Source organism: Anabrus simplex, chromosome 3 (assembly GCF_040414725.1).
Source record: "Anabrus simplex isolate iqAnaSimp1 chromosome 3, ASM4041472v1, whole genome shotgun sequence".
Classification (NCBI taxonomy): domain Eukaryota; kingdom Metazoa; phylum Arthropoda; class Insecta; order Orthoptera; family Tettigoniidae; genus Anabrus; species Anabrus simplex.
This window is the reverse complement of record NC_090267.1, coordinates 429,870,807-429,893,112: the sequence shown is the minus strand read 5'-3', so window position 1 is coordinate 429,893,112 and position 22,306 is coordinate 429,870,807. Positions and strand designations below refer to the sequence as shown.

Here is a 22,306-nt window from a genome sequence, read left to right as displayed (position 1 = left end):
AATGACTGTCACTATTCTATGACAACAAAGCACTACAAGTGAAAGAATAATATCAAATCTGACTTTTTTTTTCTTCTTGGAAGATGAACAAACCTGCAATCATTGCCACTTTTTTTACTGTGATTTCAGTAGGAGGATCTTTCCGGAGAACTTTGATTGAGAAACGCCCATACTCCAAGTACATAAGTCGACCAGATGGGCCACGGACATCGATCGTGTCCCCGATCTTCATACTTTCCAAGTGTTGACTCATTTTACCACCCTCTGGGAACTTTGGATGTACATTCTTGAAGTACACCTATAAGAGAAAGAGAACTTGAAGATTTGATAATCCAGGCATTTTTCAAGAAATCATTCATTCATGTATTTCAGAATTTTTATAAATGAAGGTGGTTTAAAATATAACATTCAGCATAGTATTTTTAAGTCTCTGTGGTCAGTCAAAACTGGTTAGGACATTTTTGTGGCGACCGAAAAAAAAAACGTCCTAAAAGAGGGAATGTGCTAAAAAATAAAAAAACATGAACACTGTTTAATTTAAGGTTAGGTTTGAACATAAAAATAATTGCGATGAAAACAAAGAAACAAGTTTTTACAATTATAATTAATGAAATAAATAATGAAATAATACATTTTAAGAACACCAACAAAGCAAAACATCAAGGAAAAAAGTTTTTAGACGCGAACTATACACGTCGCTTACAATTATGTTTAAAGTTATCGTAGGAATGTCCAACATCTGGACTATTTGCACACGTTTTATGTGTGGATTAGCATCCTCATTCTCAATAAATTTTAATTTTTCATCATTTGATAAACTGAATGTCCGATGCGTAAGTGCAGTAGGCCTAATTTATGTACGTTGTTACACAATTAACTTCTCTCTCTAGTGATCAGCTGTGAGCCTGGTTGGCAGCAGCTCTCCAATCTTCACGTTTCAGTTCGTAGTAGGAGTCACATCTCATGTCATCTAATATTTGCATCATGTACTCTAATCTTGATTGTCATCTATTATTTTTTTCCTCTAAGGAACCGTCTATTATTTTCTTCAATAACCCATCATGTCTAAGTATATGGCCTACTAGATGATCCCGCCGTCTTTTTTATTTGCGTCTTAAAACACCTCTTCATTCGTGACTGAAGCTCGCTGCAGCTGTAGGCCGACACGCTAGCGCCTTGAAATTAAGTTCTCTACCAAATCCTCACCCAGGACAGTCATCGCTGGTGCATCATGCCCACAACGTGGCCAGGAATGCTAATTTAAATTTCTTATGGTGGGAATATTACGAACGTACTAAAGAGCAACATAAATGTGCTATCCAGGTTTCTTTCGCGTTTATTTAATACGACATAAATTAAGCACCAACACGTCAGATGTATACATACATACATACAGTAGGCCTAATTTACATACGTTGTTACACAATGCATTTACGAACATAAAATTAAAACACGAGCTCCTGTTGTGCGATCCAAACAAACACACACCCATATCAAAGACTGGCTTGAGATTGACGCTTTCTGCAGCTGTAGGCCAACATGTTAGGGCTGTGAAAGTTAAGTTCTCTACCAAATCCTCACCCAGGCCAGTTGCCTCTGGTGCATCATGCGTGCAACATGGCCCTGTATATAAAAGAAAGGGTGACAGACATAAAGCTGAAAATTACAGGCCAGTCAGTTTGACATGCTTTGTATGTAAGCTTTGGGAAAGCATTCTTTCTGATTATATAAGATATATTTGCAAAATTAATAACTGGTTTGATAGAAGGCAGTTTGCATTTAGGAAAGGTTATTCCACTGAAGCCCAACTTGTAGGATTCCAGCAAGATATAGCAGATATCCTGGATTCAGGAGGTCAATTGGAGTGTATCGCGAATGTCCTGTCTAAGGTATTTGATAGGGTAGATCATAGGAGACTACTGGCAAAAATGAGTGCAATTGGACTTGACAAAAGAGTGACTGAATGAGTGGTTCTGTTTCTAGAAAACAGAACTCAGAGAATTAGAGTAGGCGAAGCTTTATCTGTCCCTGTAAAAAAGAGGGGAATTCCTCCAGGCAGTATTATTGGACCTTTATGTTTTCTTATATATATATATATATATATATATATATATCAATGATATGTGTAAAGAAGTGGAATCAGAGATAAGGCTTTTCGCAAATTTTGTTATTCTGTACAGAGTAATAAATTACAAGATTGTGAGCAACTGCAAAATGACCTCGATAATGTTGTGAAATGGATAGTAGGCAATGGTATGATGATAAACGGGGATAAAAGTCAGGTTGTGAGTTTCACAAATAGGAAAAGTCCTCTCAGTTTTAATTACTGCATTGATGGGGTGAAAGTTCCCTTTGGGGATCATTGTAAATACCTAGGTATTAATATAAGGAAAGATCTTCATTGGGGTAATCACATAAATATGATTGTAAATAAAGCCCGGTTCACACTAGATGTGCCGAGCCGTTCTGAGCAAGTCATGATCCGGGCGTGGATCGATCCAGGCCGATTCACACTATACGTTCCGCGGTCGAGCCGATCCACGCTCGGTCTCCTTGTTCTGTTCAGTCTATCCCAGTAGGTCCGCTAGTAAACAGCAGTGCCAAACATTAAAATGCCTTTTTCAATCGAATCATTAATTAAAATGCCTTGATTTTGGACGAAGAAGAGGAGAATAGGCCCAGTCGGAGGTTCTGGGTGCATCAAATGCTGACAAAGCGAAAAGGAGAAGGAGAATTTTTCACCTTATTTCCAGAGTTAGTTGACGATGAATCAAAATTCTACCAGTACTTCCGTATGTCGCATTACGATTTTATGCGGTTGTTGGGGTTCATAGAAGCAGATATTCAACAGATGAATACTTCGTTCCGAGAATGCATCACGCCGGCTGAAAAACTTGCTGTATGTTTGAGGTAAGTTAACCAAATTTATGTTTTTTGTATAGGGATGGTTAGGGATAAATTCAGGTAAATGCCATTGCAATGTCTATAAATTAACTTTATTGAAATATATTAATGAACACATACAGGAACCGGTAGTGCCAATGCACTAAGAGACTTTGTCTCATTACCCTATGGGAATCAACATATATATATATATATATAATCTGATGGCCAAGCAATTTTTGGTAATGAGACAAAGTCTCTTAGTGCATTGGCACTGCCGGTGGCTGCAAGTAGCCTACGCAGTGGCCTCCACGGTATGCACTAGCCAGCGTATTGGTAGGTGTGCTAGGTACCAACTGATGAGCCCACCCTAGCACACGAGGGCAAAACGCTGGCAACCAAGAATGAGTTAGCTGAAAAATTTATAATGTCCAATAACGGACCATTTATATTGGTATTATAAATTTACTCGTTCGGGACAAATGTTTCAGATTCCCTATGGGAATCAACATATATATCATCTGATGGCCAAGCAGGCATCAATTTTTGGTAATGAGACAAAGTCTCTTAGTGCATTAACACTGCCGGTGGCTGCAAGTAGCCTACGCAGTGGCCTCCACGGTATGCACTAGCCAGCGTATTGGTAGGTGTGCTAGGTACCAACTGATGAGCCCACCCTAGCACACGAGGGCGAAACGCTGGCAACCAAGAATGAGTTAGCTGAAAAATTTATAATGTCCAATAACGGACCATTTATATTGGTATTATAAATTTACTCGTTCGGGACAAATGTTTCAGATTCCCTATGGGAATCAACATATATATCATCTGATGGCCAAGCAGGCATCAATTTTTGGTAATGAGACAAAGTCTCTTAGTGCATTAACACTGCCGGTGGCTGCAAGTAGCCTACGCAGTGGCCTCCACGGTATGCACTAGCCAGCGTATTGGTAGGTGTGCTAGGTACCAACTGATGAGCCCACCCTAGCACACGAGGGCGAAACGCTGGCAACCACGAATGAGTTAGCTGGAAAATTTATAATGTCCAATAACGGACCATTTATATTGGTATTAAGTGGTATGTTCCGAGCTGTCAGTGGAGAGATGGCGTGGGAGGACATCAGTAGACGAATAAGTTTGGATGGTGTCTTTAAAAGTAGGAAAGATCACAATATGAAGGTAAAGTTGGAATTCAAGAGGACAGATTGGGGCAAATATTCGTTTATAGGAAGGGGAGTTAGGGATTGGAATAACTTACCAAGGGAGATGTTCAATAAATTTCCAATTTCTTTGCAATCATTTAAGAAAAGGCTAGGAAAACAACAGATAGGGAATCTGCCACGTGGGCGACTGCCCTAAATGCAGATCAGTAGTGATTGATTGATTGAATTTAAATTTCTTATGGTGGGAGTATTACAAACGTACTAAAGAGTGACGTAAATGTGTTATCCAGGTTTCTTTAACATGTATTTAAAAGGACATGGACTGGGTCTTTGGAATAATGACGTAATAACCAAGGAAACACGCTAGAGAGGGACGTCTTAACCAGTTTTGACTGTACTTGGTAACTCAATTAGCTGGCATGCATATAGAAGATGTGAACTTAAAATCATCCACAAATGAAGGATCCTATGGCAGTGTTTTCCAGAAGCAAAATTTAAAACTAACTAAAATTCACACAATAATGACATGTAGATGGAAAATTGCCTTAACTGTAAAAAGTTCTTCAGATGGGGCAGTTTTGTTGAAGAAGGCCACATAAACCTTGCAGGTGAGCTATGTTCTTGTAAACAAGATTGCTTCAGTGCCATCCACTGCCAGAGAAACTGAGCACAGAGGGTGTCAGAGAGGATGAGAGGTGTCAGAGATAGAAGTTTCAAGAACATACATATTAATACTAAAGTACAGTGTGGAGACATTATAAGTAGAAACCTACATAAGGTGCTAATATTTTCTTGAGAAAAGCAGACTTTTAAAAATCTAAAAGTGCTGCTCTCTTTCTTTCTAAGACAGGGGTATTATTTTTCAGCTTACCACCACTTTTTCGTGTTAGGCCAAAAAGTTCAAAAATTAATTATTCTTTTTTTTAAAAGCATTTTCCCTGGATGGTTATGGGATCTGCTACATGTATCTGCTGTGTCCATTTAGTTCTTTCCCGAGCCATATCTGAACGGAAATATTTATGTAGTATGCTGACCCAATGTTGCTTAGGTCATTCCTTTGGTCTTCTGCCAACAAACTCTAGGTTTTAGCCTATCTTCGCAACTGTTGTATAGAATTTTTTTTTAGAAAATATATAGACTTTTCCATCTCTTGATACTATTATATTTCAATTTTGTATTCTAAACATTGAAGATTTTTGTCATGATTAGAATTAAAAACAGTACATGCTTCAACTCTTATTGAGACTTCTTCATCTGCAAAAAAAAAAAAAAAAAAAAAAAAAAAAAAAAAATATATATATATATATATATATATATATATATATATACACACAATTCACCAAACAAGTGTTCTTATAAAAACATCTTAATTCACTTTAAAGGACTGACAATACCAAGTATTCCTGTCATTGAAATTCATAAATTAAAATTTTCTTGATGATGTGCTGAAAGGACACTGCATAATTGACCAGAATGTATTAGATGTTGTAGATGTTGTAGATTAGGAATGGATTTTTTTTCAAACGTCAGTCACCACGAAGAATTAAAATAAAAACATAAAAGAGCAGCTATGGATATTGCCAGAATGGAACAGAATGAATGTTGTGAAGTTGAATCTTCTAGGTTTACAGTAAGTCCTATTAAACCTGGCCTCGCGATTTTTGCAAGATAGCGGACCCTGTGCAATGGGACATACACCAGGAAAGAAGAAGTTGATATAACGTTGGTGTGTAAAAGACAAAATACACACCAACATTATCAACAATATCAAAAATAATAATAATAATCGGTCATCCCATTTAGTTTCTTGATATCATGGTGATATATAGAGTTAAGGTTTCAAATCCATCGTCATCCATAGTGCAAGCTGGAGGTGACAACTGCTCGATACACCATCAGTTTTGTGTTTATTCTCAGATCTTTACTCAAGAAGAACCAATGTTTGAAACGTCCAAAAGCTACAGGCATAGGGTCGCCAGACATCCACATTTTGTATGGACAGTTTGTATTTTAAGGGCAGTGACCGTGTCTGCATTGTACTACTTCTTTTGAAATGATAAAATGTCCGTATTTTGTTGCTCGGATACATCAGGATACAAGAAAGAAGTCAAAAGATTACTTAGTTTCAGTAACAAGATGCACTATAAAGCCAGTCACAATGTTCTTTGTAACATCAAAGTTCACCATTTTTTCATTCCTTTTTTTCTTTGGCAAAGATTTAGATATTCTGTAAAATGTATTCTAATTACTTTGCAATGTGTTCACTATGCTCCTTACCTTCAAATTCTCTACGCAAGCCAAAGCGTATTTAGAATAATTGCCTAGAGAGAGAGAGAGACAGAGAGAGAAAGAGAGAGAGACAGAGAGAGAGAGAGAGAGAGTGTGAGTGCGTGCGTGTGTGTGTGTGTGTGTGTGTGTGTGTGCGCATGCGCACACGTGCTATGTATGTGTAAGCTTACAGCATTAAAAAAAAGGTTCCTTTTTGTTGTTCATTATGAAATTAGTGTAAGAAATCAACAAGTTCTTCCTAAAATGTAAAAGAGGAAATGTGTCTCCTTAACAGAATTCGAGAAGGAATATCCATTTTTACAGAGAAACAGAAATCATGAAATTGAGAATGAAAATGAGGTTATGTACACTGTTTGTACAATTCTCAATTGCATTTGGTGGCTGTAGAGACATGAAGTTGCAAAGCCTGTACATTTAGTGTGTGCTACTCGAAAGGAAACTTTTGTTTATAATTCTGTACAGCATGATTTGAGCTTCAATTGGGCGTCTGTGAGTCGAAATTGCTAAATAAATTGTATAAAGTTTACTTGTAGAAGAATAAAAAGTGAGGCAATAGCAGTTAATATCACAGACCCATTTGTAAACATGAAAATTGGAACTGAACTTGAAATTGCTAATTTATTAAGATAAACATAGATGCTTCCAACATGGTAGATTTCCTGTATTAGCAAGATATTCATCCCAATTGTCGGAGTCATAATCATCATCTTAGTGGTGAAACTTCAGGAATATTATCACAGCATGTTATCAAAACTTTACTGAACAATAATCTCAAGGACAAAATAGTTTCAAATTGTGCAGATAACACAAACACAAATTTTGGAGGTGTGAAAAGACAAGGGAAACAAATGTTCTCAGTAAAATGCAGAATGAACTAGGAAGGAAAGTGCTAGGTATAGGTTGTGGTGTAGACATTGTGTCCACAATACTGCAGATCAATTATATTATCCATCAAAGTTATTGTTGTGAAAATCTATAAATTGTCCTATATGTACACTGAGGGTAGCTCAGATGAAGGGCTTCCGTGAATTTGCTGGCCTAGAATACAAAAAAGGCTCTCTGTCATATCAGTACCAAGTTTCTCAGCTTCTTACCAATGAAAGTAACAAATCTGTTCTAGCCCATATCAGGAGACATACTGCACTTTAAACACTACATCTAGCCAGCAAAGTCAGGTATCAGAGATAAAAGTAGCTTAATTGTGTTTTCAATATATACAGACCATTTCAGATGTTATCAAGGCTGTTCTTACATTTTGTAAGGTTTTTGTACGAGGAATTTAAATGGACAAATTTCAGTCTACAACTACACAAAAATAAGAAATATCTGCACCCGGCCTGCTGGAGCGGAAAATTGATGGTGGTAATGATGATGATGATGATGATGACAAAATAAGGAACTGAATCATTCTGTTCGCAATGATTTAGCACGTGGCATTGAGAGTGCTTCTCCTAACATAATGAACTCACTACACAATGCAACAATGAGTAAATAATATTTGTATTCATATAGGGATATCAAGTACAGAAAATATCCAGAATCTATCTGATGACAGTGTTCTCATTCAAAATTATGCCTTCACTTCAAATTTTCTTAAAATACATCAAAAGCTCACAAAATTTGCATTAATTATGTTAAAGTCCAAAGTTTGCATTATTTGCACAATAAGTGCAAAATTCACGTAAAAACTTGCTTTCTTGGAAATGTGAAAATGTAGGTCACTAATTTGAAGTACTGAAAAAAATTTGAACGAGGCTGTATCAGAATCATGGCTGCAAATTCTGACAACAGATATGTACCGCTTGATAGGTATTGTTGAAATAAAGGATCTAGTAAGTATGGATTTGAAATTTTCTTCACTCCAAAAAAATTTACAAACATCTTCAAGACAAAATTTATTGTATAATGGATCTGTGATATGAGAAGTAGAATGCATAAAGAGGGTCTCCCATATGAACTAAGACCAAAAGCATGGTGTTTGTACTCTGCGCTAATGCAGTTACCACAGCCAAACTTATGTCATGCTTTAAGCATGTATACAATCTTATATGAAGATAACTGTCTAACCACGTTAATAGATGAGATTCAGACTGGCGACTGATGCTTGGCGAGGTTGAACATGTGTATGCTGCTTGCAAGGTCAAGAACTATATGAGCGCCTCCAATACTGCAGCTTACATATCGGAGAACAAAACCACTGCTTGGACATTCTTAGTTTATATAGAAAACCATGCAGAAAGAGAATGGCATCAATATTACAGGCAAAAGTTGAATCTATATTTGTACCATCCAGAGTCATGGGAGCTTCAATGGTCAGATAATCCAGAATTAAATATGTTTTCATGAAGGTTAGGACATGTAAGTTCAGATATACACCACTGGAGCAGTAGATGTACCCAAATGAAGCTCCAGTGCAGAACTCGCCTCAGCTCCCTTAAATTTCAGATGCTTCTGATAAGCCTTTTGACGCTTGGTATTGGTGATTTTGGACTTTCTGGAATTCTGACAAACCACTCCATTCTCTTGAAAGTGCTCTTGCCAGTTCTGAAGACATTTATTGTCCATTTGTTGTAAGATTTTGCAAAAGAAAGAAATGTTTGCACTTCTTTGTACCAGAACTTTCTCAAATGTTAACTATTTCATTTTAAAAATTAATTTTACCATATACTTTTAGAACTCGCTGAGACAAATCAAATGACACCCCACATGATGTGCTATCATGCTAGAGTACATAGCTGCATTAACTGTTAGCCACATGGCACGGCCATTTTAGTATCTCAAGTGGCAGCGCTTCTACATCCCCCGATGATGTCATACTGAGGTCAGACTGTTGTTCCTTTATACATTGATCCTTCCTCCTTACAATGAGATGGCATTGCAATTCTGTCTAGAAATAATTTTACTTTTAAAACTTTCATGGTTTTGTAACACTCACCAGCCCAAATAAGGTCCCAAAACTGAAGACGTATTTCAGGTCAAAAAAGGCCAAGCACCTGTATTCAGGTATACGTATGAGATTCTCCTGTTGTAGGTTTTTTTTTTTTTTTTTTCCCCTTCTTCTTCAATTGGACGACTGAATGTCACATTCTATGCTGGAACAATGATAAAGTTTTGTCTGGAACACTTAATGATACTGCTTCATGTCAATGCTTGCCAGCTACATGCCCTGTTCAGCACAAAATTGTGTCACCTGGTTTCCTTGAATTTTCTTCTGCCTTTTTCCTCCTTCAATGAAGGGTAGACAATGCTTCAATTCAGGTGAAAGCCGTAAGACCTTATTCATGTACAATTGACCATATGCCCAGAAAATGGAGTTTTAAACACAAGGCACGGAGAAGTTGCTCTCAGGATGGAACTATAGATGTTGTTGTTTGAGTCATCAGTCCATAGACTGGTTTGATGCAGCTGTCCATGCCACCCTATCATATACTAACCTTTTCATTTCTACGTAACTATTGCATCCTACATCTGTTCTAATCTGCTTGTCATATTCATACCTTGCTCTACCCCTACTGTTCTTACCCCCTACACTTCCTTCAAAAATCAACTGAACAAGTCCTGGGTGTCTTAAGATGTGTCCTATCATTCTATCTCTTCTTCTCGTCAAATTTAGCCAAATTGATCTCCTCTCACCAATTCGATTCAGTATCTCTTCATTCGTGATTCGATCTATCCATCTCACCTTCAGCATTCTTCTGTAACACCACATTTCAAAAGCTTCTATTCTCTTTCTTTCTGAGCCAGTTATCGTCCATGTTTCACTTCCATACAATGCCACGCTCCACACGAAAGTCTTCAAAAACATCTTTCTAATTCTGATATCAATGTTTGAAGTGAGCAAATTTCTTTTCTTAAGAAAGCTCTTCCTTGCTTGTGCTAGTCTGCATTTTATGTCCTCCTTACTTCTGCCATCGTTAGTTATTTTACTACCCAAGTAACAATATTTATCTACTTCCTTTAAGACTTCATTTCCTAATCTAATATTTCCTGCATCACCTGCCTTCGTTCAACTGCACTCCATTACTTTTGTTTTGGACTTATTTATTTTCATCTTGTACTCCTTACCCAAGACTTCATCCATACCATTCAGCAACTTCTCGAGATCTTCTGCAGTCTCAGATAAAATAACAATATCATCGGCAAATCTCAAGGTTTTGATTTCTTCTCCTTGGACTGTGATTCTCTTTCCAAATTTCTCTTTGATTTCCTTTACTGCCTGTTCTATGTAAACATTGAAAAGGAGAGGGGACAAACTGCAGCCTTGCCTCACTCCTTTCTGCATTGCTGCTTCTTTTTCAAAGCCCTCGATTCTTATAACTGCAGACTGATTTTTATACAGATTGTAGATAATTCTTCGTTCTCGGTATCTGATCCAAAATAGGGCAGCGGGTAAGCTACTACGACCAGCATAGTGAAAGAATTATTGTCGTCAAGATAGACACCAAACCAATGCCCACCACAATAGTGCAGGTCTATATGCCTACTAGTTCAGCGGATGATGAAGAAATCGAAAGAATATATGAGGAGATAGAAGATTTAATACAATATGTAAAAGGTGACGAGAATCTAATTGTGATGGGAGACTGGAATGCAGTGGTAGGCCAAGGAAGAGAAGGTAGTACAGTAGGAGAATTTGGATTGGGACAAAGGAACGAAAGAGGATGTCGTCTGGTTGAATTATGCACTGATCATAATTTAGTCTTGCCAATACTTGGTTCAAACACCACAAACGACGGCTGTATACGTGGACGAGACCTGGAGACACTGGAAGGTATCAAATAGACTTCATTATGATTAGGCAGAAATTCAGAAACCAGGTGTTGGATTGCAAAACTTTCCCAGGAGCAGACGTGGACTCTGACCACAACTTGTTGGTCATGAAATGCCATCAGAAGCTGAAGAAATTGAAGAAAGGAAAGAATGCAAAAAGATGGGATCTAGACAAGTTGAAAGAAAAGAATGTGAGGGATTGTTTCAAGGAACATGTTGCACAAGGACTAAATGAAAAGGCTGAAGGAAACACTATAGAGGAAGAGTGGAGAGTCATGAAAAATGAAGTCAGTAGGGCTGCTGAAGAAATGTTAGGAAGGAAGAAAAGATCAACTAAGAATCAGTGGATAACTCAGAAGATACTAGACCTGATTGATGAACGACGAAAATACAAGAATGCTAGAAATGAAGAGGGCAGAAAAGAATACAGGCGATTAAAGAATGAAGTGGATAGAAAGTGCAAGGTAGCTAAGGAGGAATGGCTGAAGGAGAAATGCAAGGATGTCGAAGGCTGTATGGTCCTGGGAAAGGTAGATGCTGCATACAGGAAAATCAAGGAAACCTTTGCAGAAAGGAAATCTAGGTGTATGAATATTAAAAGCTCAGATGGAAAACCACTTCTAGGGAAAGAAGACAAGGCAGAAAGATGGCAGGAGCATATCCAACAGTTGTATCAAGGTAAAGATATAGATAATTTGGTTCTGGAACATGAAGAGGCTGTTGATGCTGATGAAAAGGGAGACCCAATTTTGAGCTCAGAGTTCGACAGAGCTGTGAGTGACCTAAATAGGAACAAGGCACCTGGAATTGATGACATTCCCTTTGAATTACTGACTGCCTTAGGAGAAACCAGCATGGCAAGGTTATTTCATTTAGTGTGCAAGATGTATGAGACAGGAACTATAGATAAGGTTCATAATATTGAAAGATAGCTAAGACACAGAGCCTCTTTGCATATTATTTCTTGCTTTGCATGGTTATTAAACATTTTAAAAATTAATGTTTAAAAATTAAAATGTGTGTGTTACTTTTCAATTCTCCTTCGTAATCTACTAGTATACACGAGTTGGAACTTTAATAGTGACAACTATTTATTTACTAGTAAGACAAAAGTGATATCTGAGTGACAAAGTCCTAAGTGTAGTCACCAGCACTGCCTACAACTCGTCTCTGTAGCAGCGCCTATTCTGTTGATGGCTCTCATGGAGCAATCTCACGAACAGTCTGGAAGCGAATGCGAAAGTGCTTCCTTCAACTATGGGATCAAGTCACAAATACAGAGGCTTAGGTCCAATCATTAAAATGCATGGAAAACCACTTCCTAACCCCAGCAACCAAACAAATTGGCTACAGGGTGTACCACAAGTGTCCACGGATTATCCTGCAAGATGGGAGGGTTCTGCAGGAGGTGTTGCCATGTTCTTCACAACGCTGGCCTCAGGTTATGCTCAAAAACAAAAACAAAAATCATGGAAACACTGTGGGTTAAACAGTCTGTCCTTTATGGTACAGCATGTGTCACGATGACACCATCGCAGTCAGACAAGAATCACCATAAGTTTTACATTAGTACAGATGTAACAAACTTTTAGTTTTGCATAGTCATATGCCATACGCATTTGACTGTCGCTTAAGTTTTTTTTGTTTTTTTTGCTATTTGTTTCACGTCGCACCGACACAGATAGGTCTTTGGCGACGATGGGATAGGAAAGGCCTAGGAAGTGGAAGGAAGCGGCCGTGGCCTTAATTAAGGTACAGCCCCGGCATTTGCCTGGTGTGAAAATGGGAAACCACGGAAAACCATCTTCAGGGCTGCCGACAGTGGGGCTCGAACCCACTATCTCCCGATTACTGGATACTGGCCGCACTTAAGCGACTGCAGTTATCGAGCTCGGTAAGTTTTGGTTTGACCAATGACCTAGCTGTTAGGCCCCTTGAAACAATAAACAAGTTCTGGTTCATAAAATCTGGCCCATGTCTCATTAAGCACAATAATATGGAGTAAGAATGCTTCTCCTTCATGAACATAGTACTCCAAAAGAGCGTGAGCACTATCATATTGTAATCGCTGTGCTTCCATCAACTCACAGGGAACCCACCGCGATGCTATTTTCTGTATTATCAGGTACTTCTTTAGAATATTGTAGTGATTACTTGGACTTGGAAGACGGTGAGGAATTGTATATGTTTGTGTTAATTTGGTATGTAATGTATTTATTAATTTGTTTTTGTCTCTCCTCGGTATGTGAATTTTGGAATTGTTTGATTTTTGTATGGCTTCAAGATTGTTTCTTTGTCGTGGGTAAGATTAAAGCAAACACCCTGTAGTACATGCACCAGATCGATATAATATATTATTATTATTATTATTATTATGTCCGACTCGTTGGCTGAATGGTCAACGTACTGGCCTTCGGTTCAGAGAGTCCCGGGTTCGATTCCCGGCCGGGTCGGGGATTTTAACCTTCATTGGTTAATTCCAACAGCTCGAGGGCTGGGTGTTTGTGCTGTCCCCAACATCCCTGCAACTCACACACCACACATAACACTATCCTCCACCACAATAACACGCAGTTACCTACACACGGCAGATGCCGCCCACCCTCATCGGAGGGTCTGCCTTACAAGGGCTGCACTCGGCTAGAAATAGCCACACGAAATCATTATTATTATTATTATTATTATTATTATTATTATTACCTATAACTTGTAACCTTACTTATTAGGAGGAGGTTACAGAATGGTATCAGAGCCTTGGGTTGCTGAAGAAGGAAAGTTGATGGTGATTAGGTGATTATAACCTAAAAGTTAATTCAAGTATTATCTCGTGGTGTTTTTTGGTAAACATGTCTCGTGCTATCCCAGGTCCGTTCCATTTGAGGAAGGAGGAATTAGCTTACGAACTTCGTATTCTTAAGTTGAATTCGACAGGAAGGGTTAGGGATGACACGAGCTTACAATAGAGTAAAATAATATATTATTATTGGTCCACCTTTTCAATACAAAATGAAAATTACATAGGGACTAGTTTCGACCTAGTAATAGGTCATCATCAGCCTGGAAGTAAATTAAAGCGTAAATATCGAAGAAAAACATAAACAATGTAAACACAAGTACAGTCTTTTTAAAGGTACATACCATGTGGGAATTTGAGTAGAGATATATTAAAAATAATAACTCTTCCAATTGACGAAGCACTGAGCGGAAGTTATGTAAAGTTCGGTGCGCCGTATATTATAAAAGACCACTGTGCACTAAATGATGTAATAAAGAAGAAGAGTAGGTTGAATGCTGGCTTCTTCTTAGCTGTCGTATATTCGAAGAAGATTACGTCGTATTTTATAAGGTATTGAAAGACGTCAAAATACATGGATGTTGGAAAGGCTCTTCATTTTATGGAACAAGGCAATTGTTGCGCGAGGAGGCTTAGGAAACCAGAGAAGCGCTATATTATGTTAAAAAATAGAGATCCTTAAAAAAGTTCTGTGCGTCGTATAAATTGTGGAAATGGAAATCGAAAAAACTTGGTTCTTAAGCGATAATGTTGTTCATTCAGAGATCAATTGAAAATAAAGAATCGTAACATTGTCTTCTCAAGATGTTTATAAAGTAGAATTAATAGACGATGCGAAGTATGATACTAGGAGAAAGCTCTTCTGCTTCTAGAATCTTGAAGGACGATGGATGTTTCACGAGGTGGAATAACATATATGGAGTTAAATAAAGGTGGATATAAATTCGCAGTTCAATGCGGACCATAAATTTGATTTTGAATAAAAGACAGTAAGATTTTTTTTATTTTTTATTTTTTTATTTTTTATTATTAGCTGAAGAGAGAAATGGAGGTAGGTAAGGATCAAAGGAAAATTTTTGAGGAGGTGAAGGAAGGAAAATAAAGGTATGAGATTTTTTTTATTAGCTGAAGAGAGAAACGGAGGTAGGTAAGGATCAAAGGAAAATTTTAGAGGAGGTGAAGGAAGGAAAATAAAGGTATGAGGGTTTTTTTTTTAGCTGAAGAGAGAAACGGAGGTAAGTAAGGATCAAAGGAAAATTTTAGAGGAGGTGAAAGAAGGAAAATAAAGGTATGAGGTTTTTTTTTTAAGGTGGGGCTGAGGGATGTGGGAATATGGAAGAATGATTAAGAAAAGTAGTAAAAATAGAGTGAACAATAGGACCTTTAATATTAGGTTTTGATTGTCTGAAAAGTTGAATTAGCAGGTCAAAAAGAATGTTTGATTTATCGGAAATGTCATTGAGATTGAAATTGGGATTGAAATATTGGTCTAAATTTATAAAGCAATTCTCTGTTATGTTAAGGAGGGGTCCTTTATTCATAATTTTGAGAATTGTCATATCTTGTTTAATGTCGGTAAATTTATGATTATAATCATTCATGTGTTGACCAACTGCAGAAAATTTATTGTGTTTTTGGGCATTGACATGTTCAAGGTATCGTATTTAAAGCTTCTTCCTGTTTGTCCGATATAAGAAGAATTGCAGCTGTTGCATTTGAATCTATATACACCAGATTTTGAAAAAGGATCAGTTCTATTAATAGATGATGAGTTGTGTAAGACATTAGCGTTATTATTGTTGGTTCTGAAGGAGATTTTAACATCATGTTTTTTAAAAACGTTAGTGACCTTGTAAATATCTTTATTGAACATGAAGGTAGAAAATGAAGAAATTTTTGGTTTATCTTTTTTCAGAGTGGTTATAGGACGATGTTTGTATTTATTGATAATACTTTCAATGAAAGAACTATTGTAACCATTGAGTTTAGCGATCATACGGATATTATTTAATTCTTTTTTAAGATCACATTCAGACATTGGGACTGTATAGGCTCGATGAACCATACTATGAATTATGAATAAAGGACCCCTCCTTAACATAACAGAGAATTGCTTTATAAATTTAGACCAATATTTCAATCCCAATTTCAATCTCAATGACATTTCCGATAAATCAAACATTCTTTTTGACCTGCTAATTCAACTTTTCAGACAATCAAAACCTAATATTAAAGGTCCTATTGTTCATTCTATTTTTACTACTTTTCTTAATCATACTTCCATATTCCCACATCCCTCAGCCCCACCTTAAAAAAAAAAAAAAAAAACCCTCATACCTTTATTTTCCTTCCTTCACCTCCTCTAAAATTTTCCTTTGATCCTTACCTACCTCCGTTTCTCTCTTCAGCTAAAAAAAAAATCTCATACCTTTATTTTCCTTCCTTCACCTCCTCAAATAAATTTTCCTTTGATCCTTACCTACCTCCGTTTCTCTCTTCAGCTAATAATAAAAAAAATAATAATAAAAAAAATAAAATAAAAAAATCTTACTGTCTTTTATTCAGAATCAAATTTATGGTCCGCATTGAACTGCGAATTTATATCCACCTTTATTTAACTCCATATATGTTATTCCACCTCGTGAAACATCCATCGTCCTTCAAGATTCTAGAAGCAGAAGAGCTTTCTCCTAGTATCATACTTCGCATCGTCTATTAATTCTACTTTATAAACATCTTGAAAAGACAATGTTACGATTCTTTATTTTCAACTGATCTCTGAATGAACAACATTATCGCTTAAGAACCAAGTTTTTTCGATTTCCATTTCCACAATTTATACGACGCACGGAACTTTTTTAAGGATCTCTATTTTTTAACATAATATAGCGCTTCTCTGGTTTCCTAAGCCTCCTCGCGCAACAATTGCCTTGTTCCACAAAATGAAGAGCCTTTCCAACATCCATGTATTTTGACGTCTTTCAATACCTTATAAAATACGACGTAATCTTCTTCGAATATACAACAGCTAAGAAGAAGCCAGCATTCAACCTACTCTTCTTCTTTATTACATCATTTAGTGCACAGTGGTCTTTTATAATATACAGCGCACTGAACTTTACATAACTTCCGCTCAGTGCTTCGTCAATTGGAAGAGTTATTATTTTTAATATATCTCTACTCAAATTCCCACATGGTATGTACCTTTAAAAAGACTGTACTTGTGTTTACATTGTTTATGTTTTTCTTCGATATTTACGCTTTAATTTACTTCCAGGCTGATGATGACCTATTACTAGGTCGAAACTAGTCCCTATGTAATTTTCATTTTGTATTGAAAAGGTGGACCAATAATAATATATTATTTTACTCTATTGTAATCACAGTTCAATACGGATCTATCATTATGAAACTTATTTCTTTTAATGACACGAGCTTGTTAAAGCAATCACTAAATGAACCTGTTTTCATCCCCGGGTTATCAACAGATGAAGTGTGCGCATCTTTGTCGATTGTTAGAGATAAAATCGTAGAATATAAAGCCACTATTGTGTCATTTTGTTCTTCTAAACCGTCTGATGTTCAGTTAACACGTGCGAAAGGCCAAGTGCAGCATTACGTGGACAGGATTCGTGACCTGTTAGCTGATAATTTGTCTGAAAACGAGCGAAGCGAGTTATTATTATTGCAGTTTTGTGATATTCTTGATAAAATTGTTGGATTGATGGAAGGTAATTCATTGCCTAGCTCAAGTTCAATAGTTAATGTGCCTGTTCAATCTGAAACGTGCGACAGTGATACTATTTCTGTATCAACTGCTTCACAAATGAGTACAGTGGTAACTTGTAATAATATTCCCCCGCAATCTTCTCCTGCTGTATTTACTAGTGCTTCTCTGCCCATGAATAATAATAGTGGTGCTTCTTGTACGCAAGTTGCTATGTCAACCGTTCCTATGGGAACTGTTAATTCTACTGTGTCTTTATCTCAACCTCCGGTTGCGACCCAAGTTGTTTCTCTTCCTATTGTGCAAAGATATCCCCATGTGCAAGTGTCACCTGTAGCAAATGCTTTGGGGGTGTCACAAATGTGCGAAAAAGTTTCGCAGATGCCAATATCTGTGCCAGTTTCGATCCAATCTAGCTGCAGTCCTAACCTCACTTTTAGTACACCTACCCTATCCCAGGGGCGTTCAAATCAAGATTTCTATACCACTGTAATGCCTTTTCTTAATCAATCCAGTGCTGTTCAGGTACCTACTACACCTGCTGCTTCTCAAATTTTTTCTAATTTGCCTCACCCATTAACTGCTATATTTAAGGGTGTATCCAAGTTCACCGCTAATTCGATTGACAAAATCATTGTGTTTTTAAGTTTTTTGGTTGAATTTAAATATCAGGGTATAGTGTATTCCTATAGGAAAGAGCAGAATACTCCTGATGATGAAGTTACTCTGTTGTCAGAGCCAGAACCAGATATCCTAGAAAGTGAGGTTAAGTGGGCCCTAGAAAGTATTGCAAACAATAAGGCAAGTGGTTATGATGGAATCCCAGCAGAACTGTTCAAAATCCTACGAGAGGATGCTGTGAAAGTGCTACATTCAATATGTCAGCAAATATGGAAAACCCAGTAGTGGCCAAAAGATTGGAAAAACTCAGTGTCCATCCCAATTCTAAAGAAGAGCAGCGCTAAAGAATGTTCAAACTACCGAACAATCGTACTTATATCGCATGCTAGTAAGGTTATGCTCAAGATCCTGTAAAATAGGCTTCGGCAGTATGTAGATCGAGAACTACCTGAAGAACAAGCCGGTTTCCGCAAAGGCAGAGGAACCAGAGATCAAATTGCTAATATTCGCTGGATTATGGAGAAAGCAAGAGAATTCCAGAAAGACCTATACTTATGCTTTATTCACTATGCTCAAGCCTTTTACTGTGTCTACCACAATAAATTGTGGCAAGTACTCAAGACTATGGGAGTACCAGATCATCTTATTTGCCTTATGAGAAATCTCTACTCTGATCAGGAAGCTACGGTGAGAACCCTATATGGAACAACTGAATGGATCAAGATTGAGAAAGGTGTACGTCAAGGCTGCATATTGTCACCTTACTTATTCAACTTATATGCAGAGTATGTGATGAGGAATGCCAAATTAGATGAAACAGAAACTGGAGCTAAAATTGGTGGGATACATATAAATAACCTTAGATATGCTGATGACACCACCCTGTTGGCAGAAAGTGAAGAACAACTTAAGTATCTACTAATGAAGGTGAAAGAAGAAAGTGCAAAAGCTGGACTAAGGTTGAATGTCAAGAAAACAAAGATCATGGCAACTAAACCTATCACCTCCTGGCATATAAATGGTGAAACAATGGAGGTTGTTCCTAGTTTCATCTACTTGGGCTCCAAAATAACTGCCGACGGCGATTGCAGCCATGAAATTAAGAGACGCTTGCTCCTTGGGAGGAAGGCAATGGCCAACCTTGATAACATTTTCAAGAGTAGAGACGTAACTTTAAGAACGAAGATTCGTATAGTGAAGGCTATGGTCTTTCCAGTAGCAATGTACGGAAGCGAAACCTGGACAGTAAGAAAGGCTGAGCGTCGAAGAATAGACGCATTTGAGTTATGGTGTTGGAGAAAACTCATTAGAGTTCCGTGGACTGCGAAGAGGTCTAATAAGTCCATATTACAGGAAATCAACCCAGGCTATTCACTGGAAGGTCAAATACTCAGACAAAAACTAAAGTACTTCGGTCATATTATGAGAAAACATGATTCACTGGAAAAGACCTTAATGCTGGGGAAGACTGATGGTAACAGGAGAAGAGGGCGACAACGGATGAGGTGGATTGATGGCATCAAGGAAGCCACGGCTCTCAATTTAGAAAGACTTCGGAAAATAGTTCATGACAGGAAGAAATGGCGCACATTGGTCTATGGGGTCACAGAGAGTCGAAAGCAACCAACAACAACAACAACAACAACAACAACAACAACAACAACAACAACAACAGAGAAGTGGACAGTTGACCAATTTCATGCACATGTGCTTGAGTTTTTTATTCCTTCCCGTGCTTCGTCGTCTTTGGAGCAGAAGTATTATTTTCGTGTACAGCATTTGAATGAAACATTGTCTGAATACATCCAGGACATTAAGTTCAATGCTAGGATTTTTATGCTCAACTATTCTGAGTCTCAAATGGTTGCTAGCATTATTGAGGGTCTTACACCAAATTATCGGTCGTATCTTGCTCTGTCACCACGACCCGCTACGTTCACTCAGTTGGAAACTATCACTGTTTCTGCTGAAGGCATTAGGTATGCCGACCCAGCTATGCGTTGCGTTAGCTCCTCCTCCTATTAGCTTGTCTTCTCAGGTCACTAGTGCGTTTCTTCTCCTTCTAAGCCATGTAATTCAAGTGCATGCTACAATTGTGGCTCCACTGATCATTTCCAGCAGAATTGTCCTAAGATTAGGGCCTTAGGCAATTCAAAACTGTCCGTGGGTAGTAAACTTCAAAATTTCCAAAGGAATTGTCCTAAGATTGAGCCCTTAGGCAATTCAAATCCTAATGTGAGTAGAGTTTCTTCCTCCACTAATTCTTGCAGATACTGTGGGTCAAGTAGACATTTTTCTAGACAGTGTCCTCGCAATTCTTCCGGTTCTGGGCTTTCTGGTAATAGCAATGCCAGATGACTAGCCGCCAATTCTTATGCCAAACCTTATAGTGTATCATCATGTTTTGTCTGTTATCGCTGTCAGCTAGATGATGACATACCCGAACCTGTAGTTGATTATAAGCCTCAGTCTGACCCTAGTGTCAATTTTTCAAAATCTTGTAGTATTTCTGCTATTCCTCCGTGTAAATTTCCATACGTATGCCTAGAATTGAACAATGAACCTGTTTGTGCTTTAGTTGATTCTGGAAGTAGCCTCACCTTGATGAGTGAAAATTTGTATAACTCTGTAAAATCTGTTTGCAAGTTCCCTGCCTTAAAACCTGTGTCTTTAACCTGCCATACGGCTAATTCTAATTCCTTGAATTTGATTGGAAGTTTGAATCTCAAAATTAGAATACGTAATTTCACATGGAAAATGCCTGTGCTAGTGGCGAAAGATTTATCTTGTCCTTTCATTCTCGGTGAAAATTTTATTACAAGTCATTAACCTCATTTTTGGTCCATATTGACGACAGTGATTACATACAACTTACAAAATATTTGTTTAATGTTAACCTAGTCAATACTTACAATACCAACATTAAACAAATATTTTGTAAATTGTATGCAAATTTTATTGCCGAAACTGGTATGGTTTTGGATCTTCAATACAATTAATTCCAGTTTAAGTTTTCCGTTAGGATCTTTAAATTGTGTAACCGTTCTCCTAGCCTTCCTTATTATGTCAGTGCTGTGTCTGAGGACACAAGTGAACCAAAAGCTTTTGTCTTTAATCATTTGCCTGATGACCAGGCCAACCAGCTTAGGAATCTTTGTGATAAATTTCCTGATGTGTTCACAGGCAAGTTAGGTGTGACCAATGTTTTGGAATATAAAATTGAAGTAACTGACAATGTACCTGTTCGTTCTCCTCCGTATCGCTTGTCGCCTCCCAAGATGAAAGCCCTTAAGGCTATCATCGACCAAATGCTTGCTGATGGTGTAATACGTCCTTCTAAATCTGCGTACTCTTCTCCCATATTCCTAGCCCCGAAGCCACAGGGTGGTTTTCGGCCTGTAATAGACTATCGGATGTTGAATAAGCAAGTTGTGCTTCAATCTGTTCCACTTCCTGACTTACACTCTTGTTTCTCTTGGTTTGCTAATGCCAACATTTTTATCACTTTTGATTTGAATCAGGCGTACTATCAGATACCTCTTGCTGAGGAATCCAAGCATCTCACGGCTTTTGCTACTGACTGGAACCTCTATGAATTTGAGCGTGTTCCGTTCGGGCTGGCGACGGGAGCCACTGTTCTCACTCGGCTGCTGGATAATGTGTTGTCAGACATTAAATTCAAATTTGTTTATAATTATCTCGATGATTTAGTAATTTTTAGCAAAACTTTTGAAGAACACCTTGCTCATCTCAATGAAGTTCTTGATACACTCCGTAAAGCAGGACTAACCCTTAAGGCTAGCAAAGTTACTTTCGCTCAGCCTCAGATGTCCTTCCTAGGCCATATCGTGTTCGAGAAAGGCGTTTCTGTTGGCCAATCTCGTAGTGCAGCTATCAAAAATTTTCCAACTCCTAAAGATGACAAAGCTGTTGCTAGGTTCGTTGGCACGGTCAATTTCTTCCGTAAATTCATCCCCAATTTCGCTGAAAGAGCAGCCCCATTAAATGCCTTGAGGAGAAAAGATGCTAAATTTGAGTGGGGTGATGCTCAACTTGAAG

The 22,306-nt window shown here is 37.7% G+C and overlaps 1 protein-coding gene across 6 annotated transcripts in view; it reads right to left on the bottom strand.

Moving 5' to 3' along the window:
- The window catches only part of LOC136866464 (NADH-cytochrome b5 reductase 2), a 159,089-nt gene that overhangs the window by 25,195 nt on the left and 111,588 nt on the right, over positions 1 to 22,306 (bottom strand). For all 6 annotated transcript variants that reach the window (XM_067143449.2, XM_067143452.2, XM_067143450.2 and 3 more), the window contains one exon: positions 94 to 298. In XM_067143449.2, the coding sequence (XP_066999550.1) occupies positions 94 to 298 (205 nt within the window). The remainder of the gene's footprint in view (positions 1 to 93; positions 299 to 22,306) is intronic.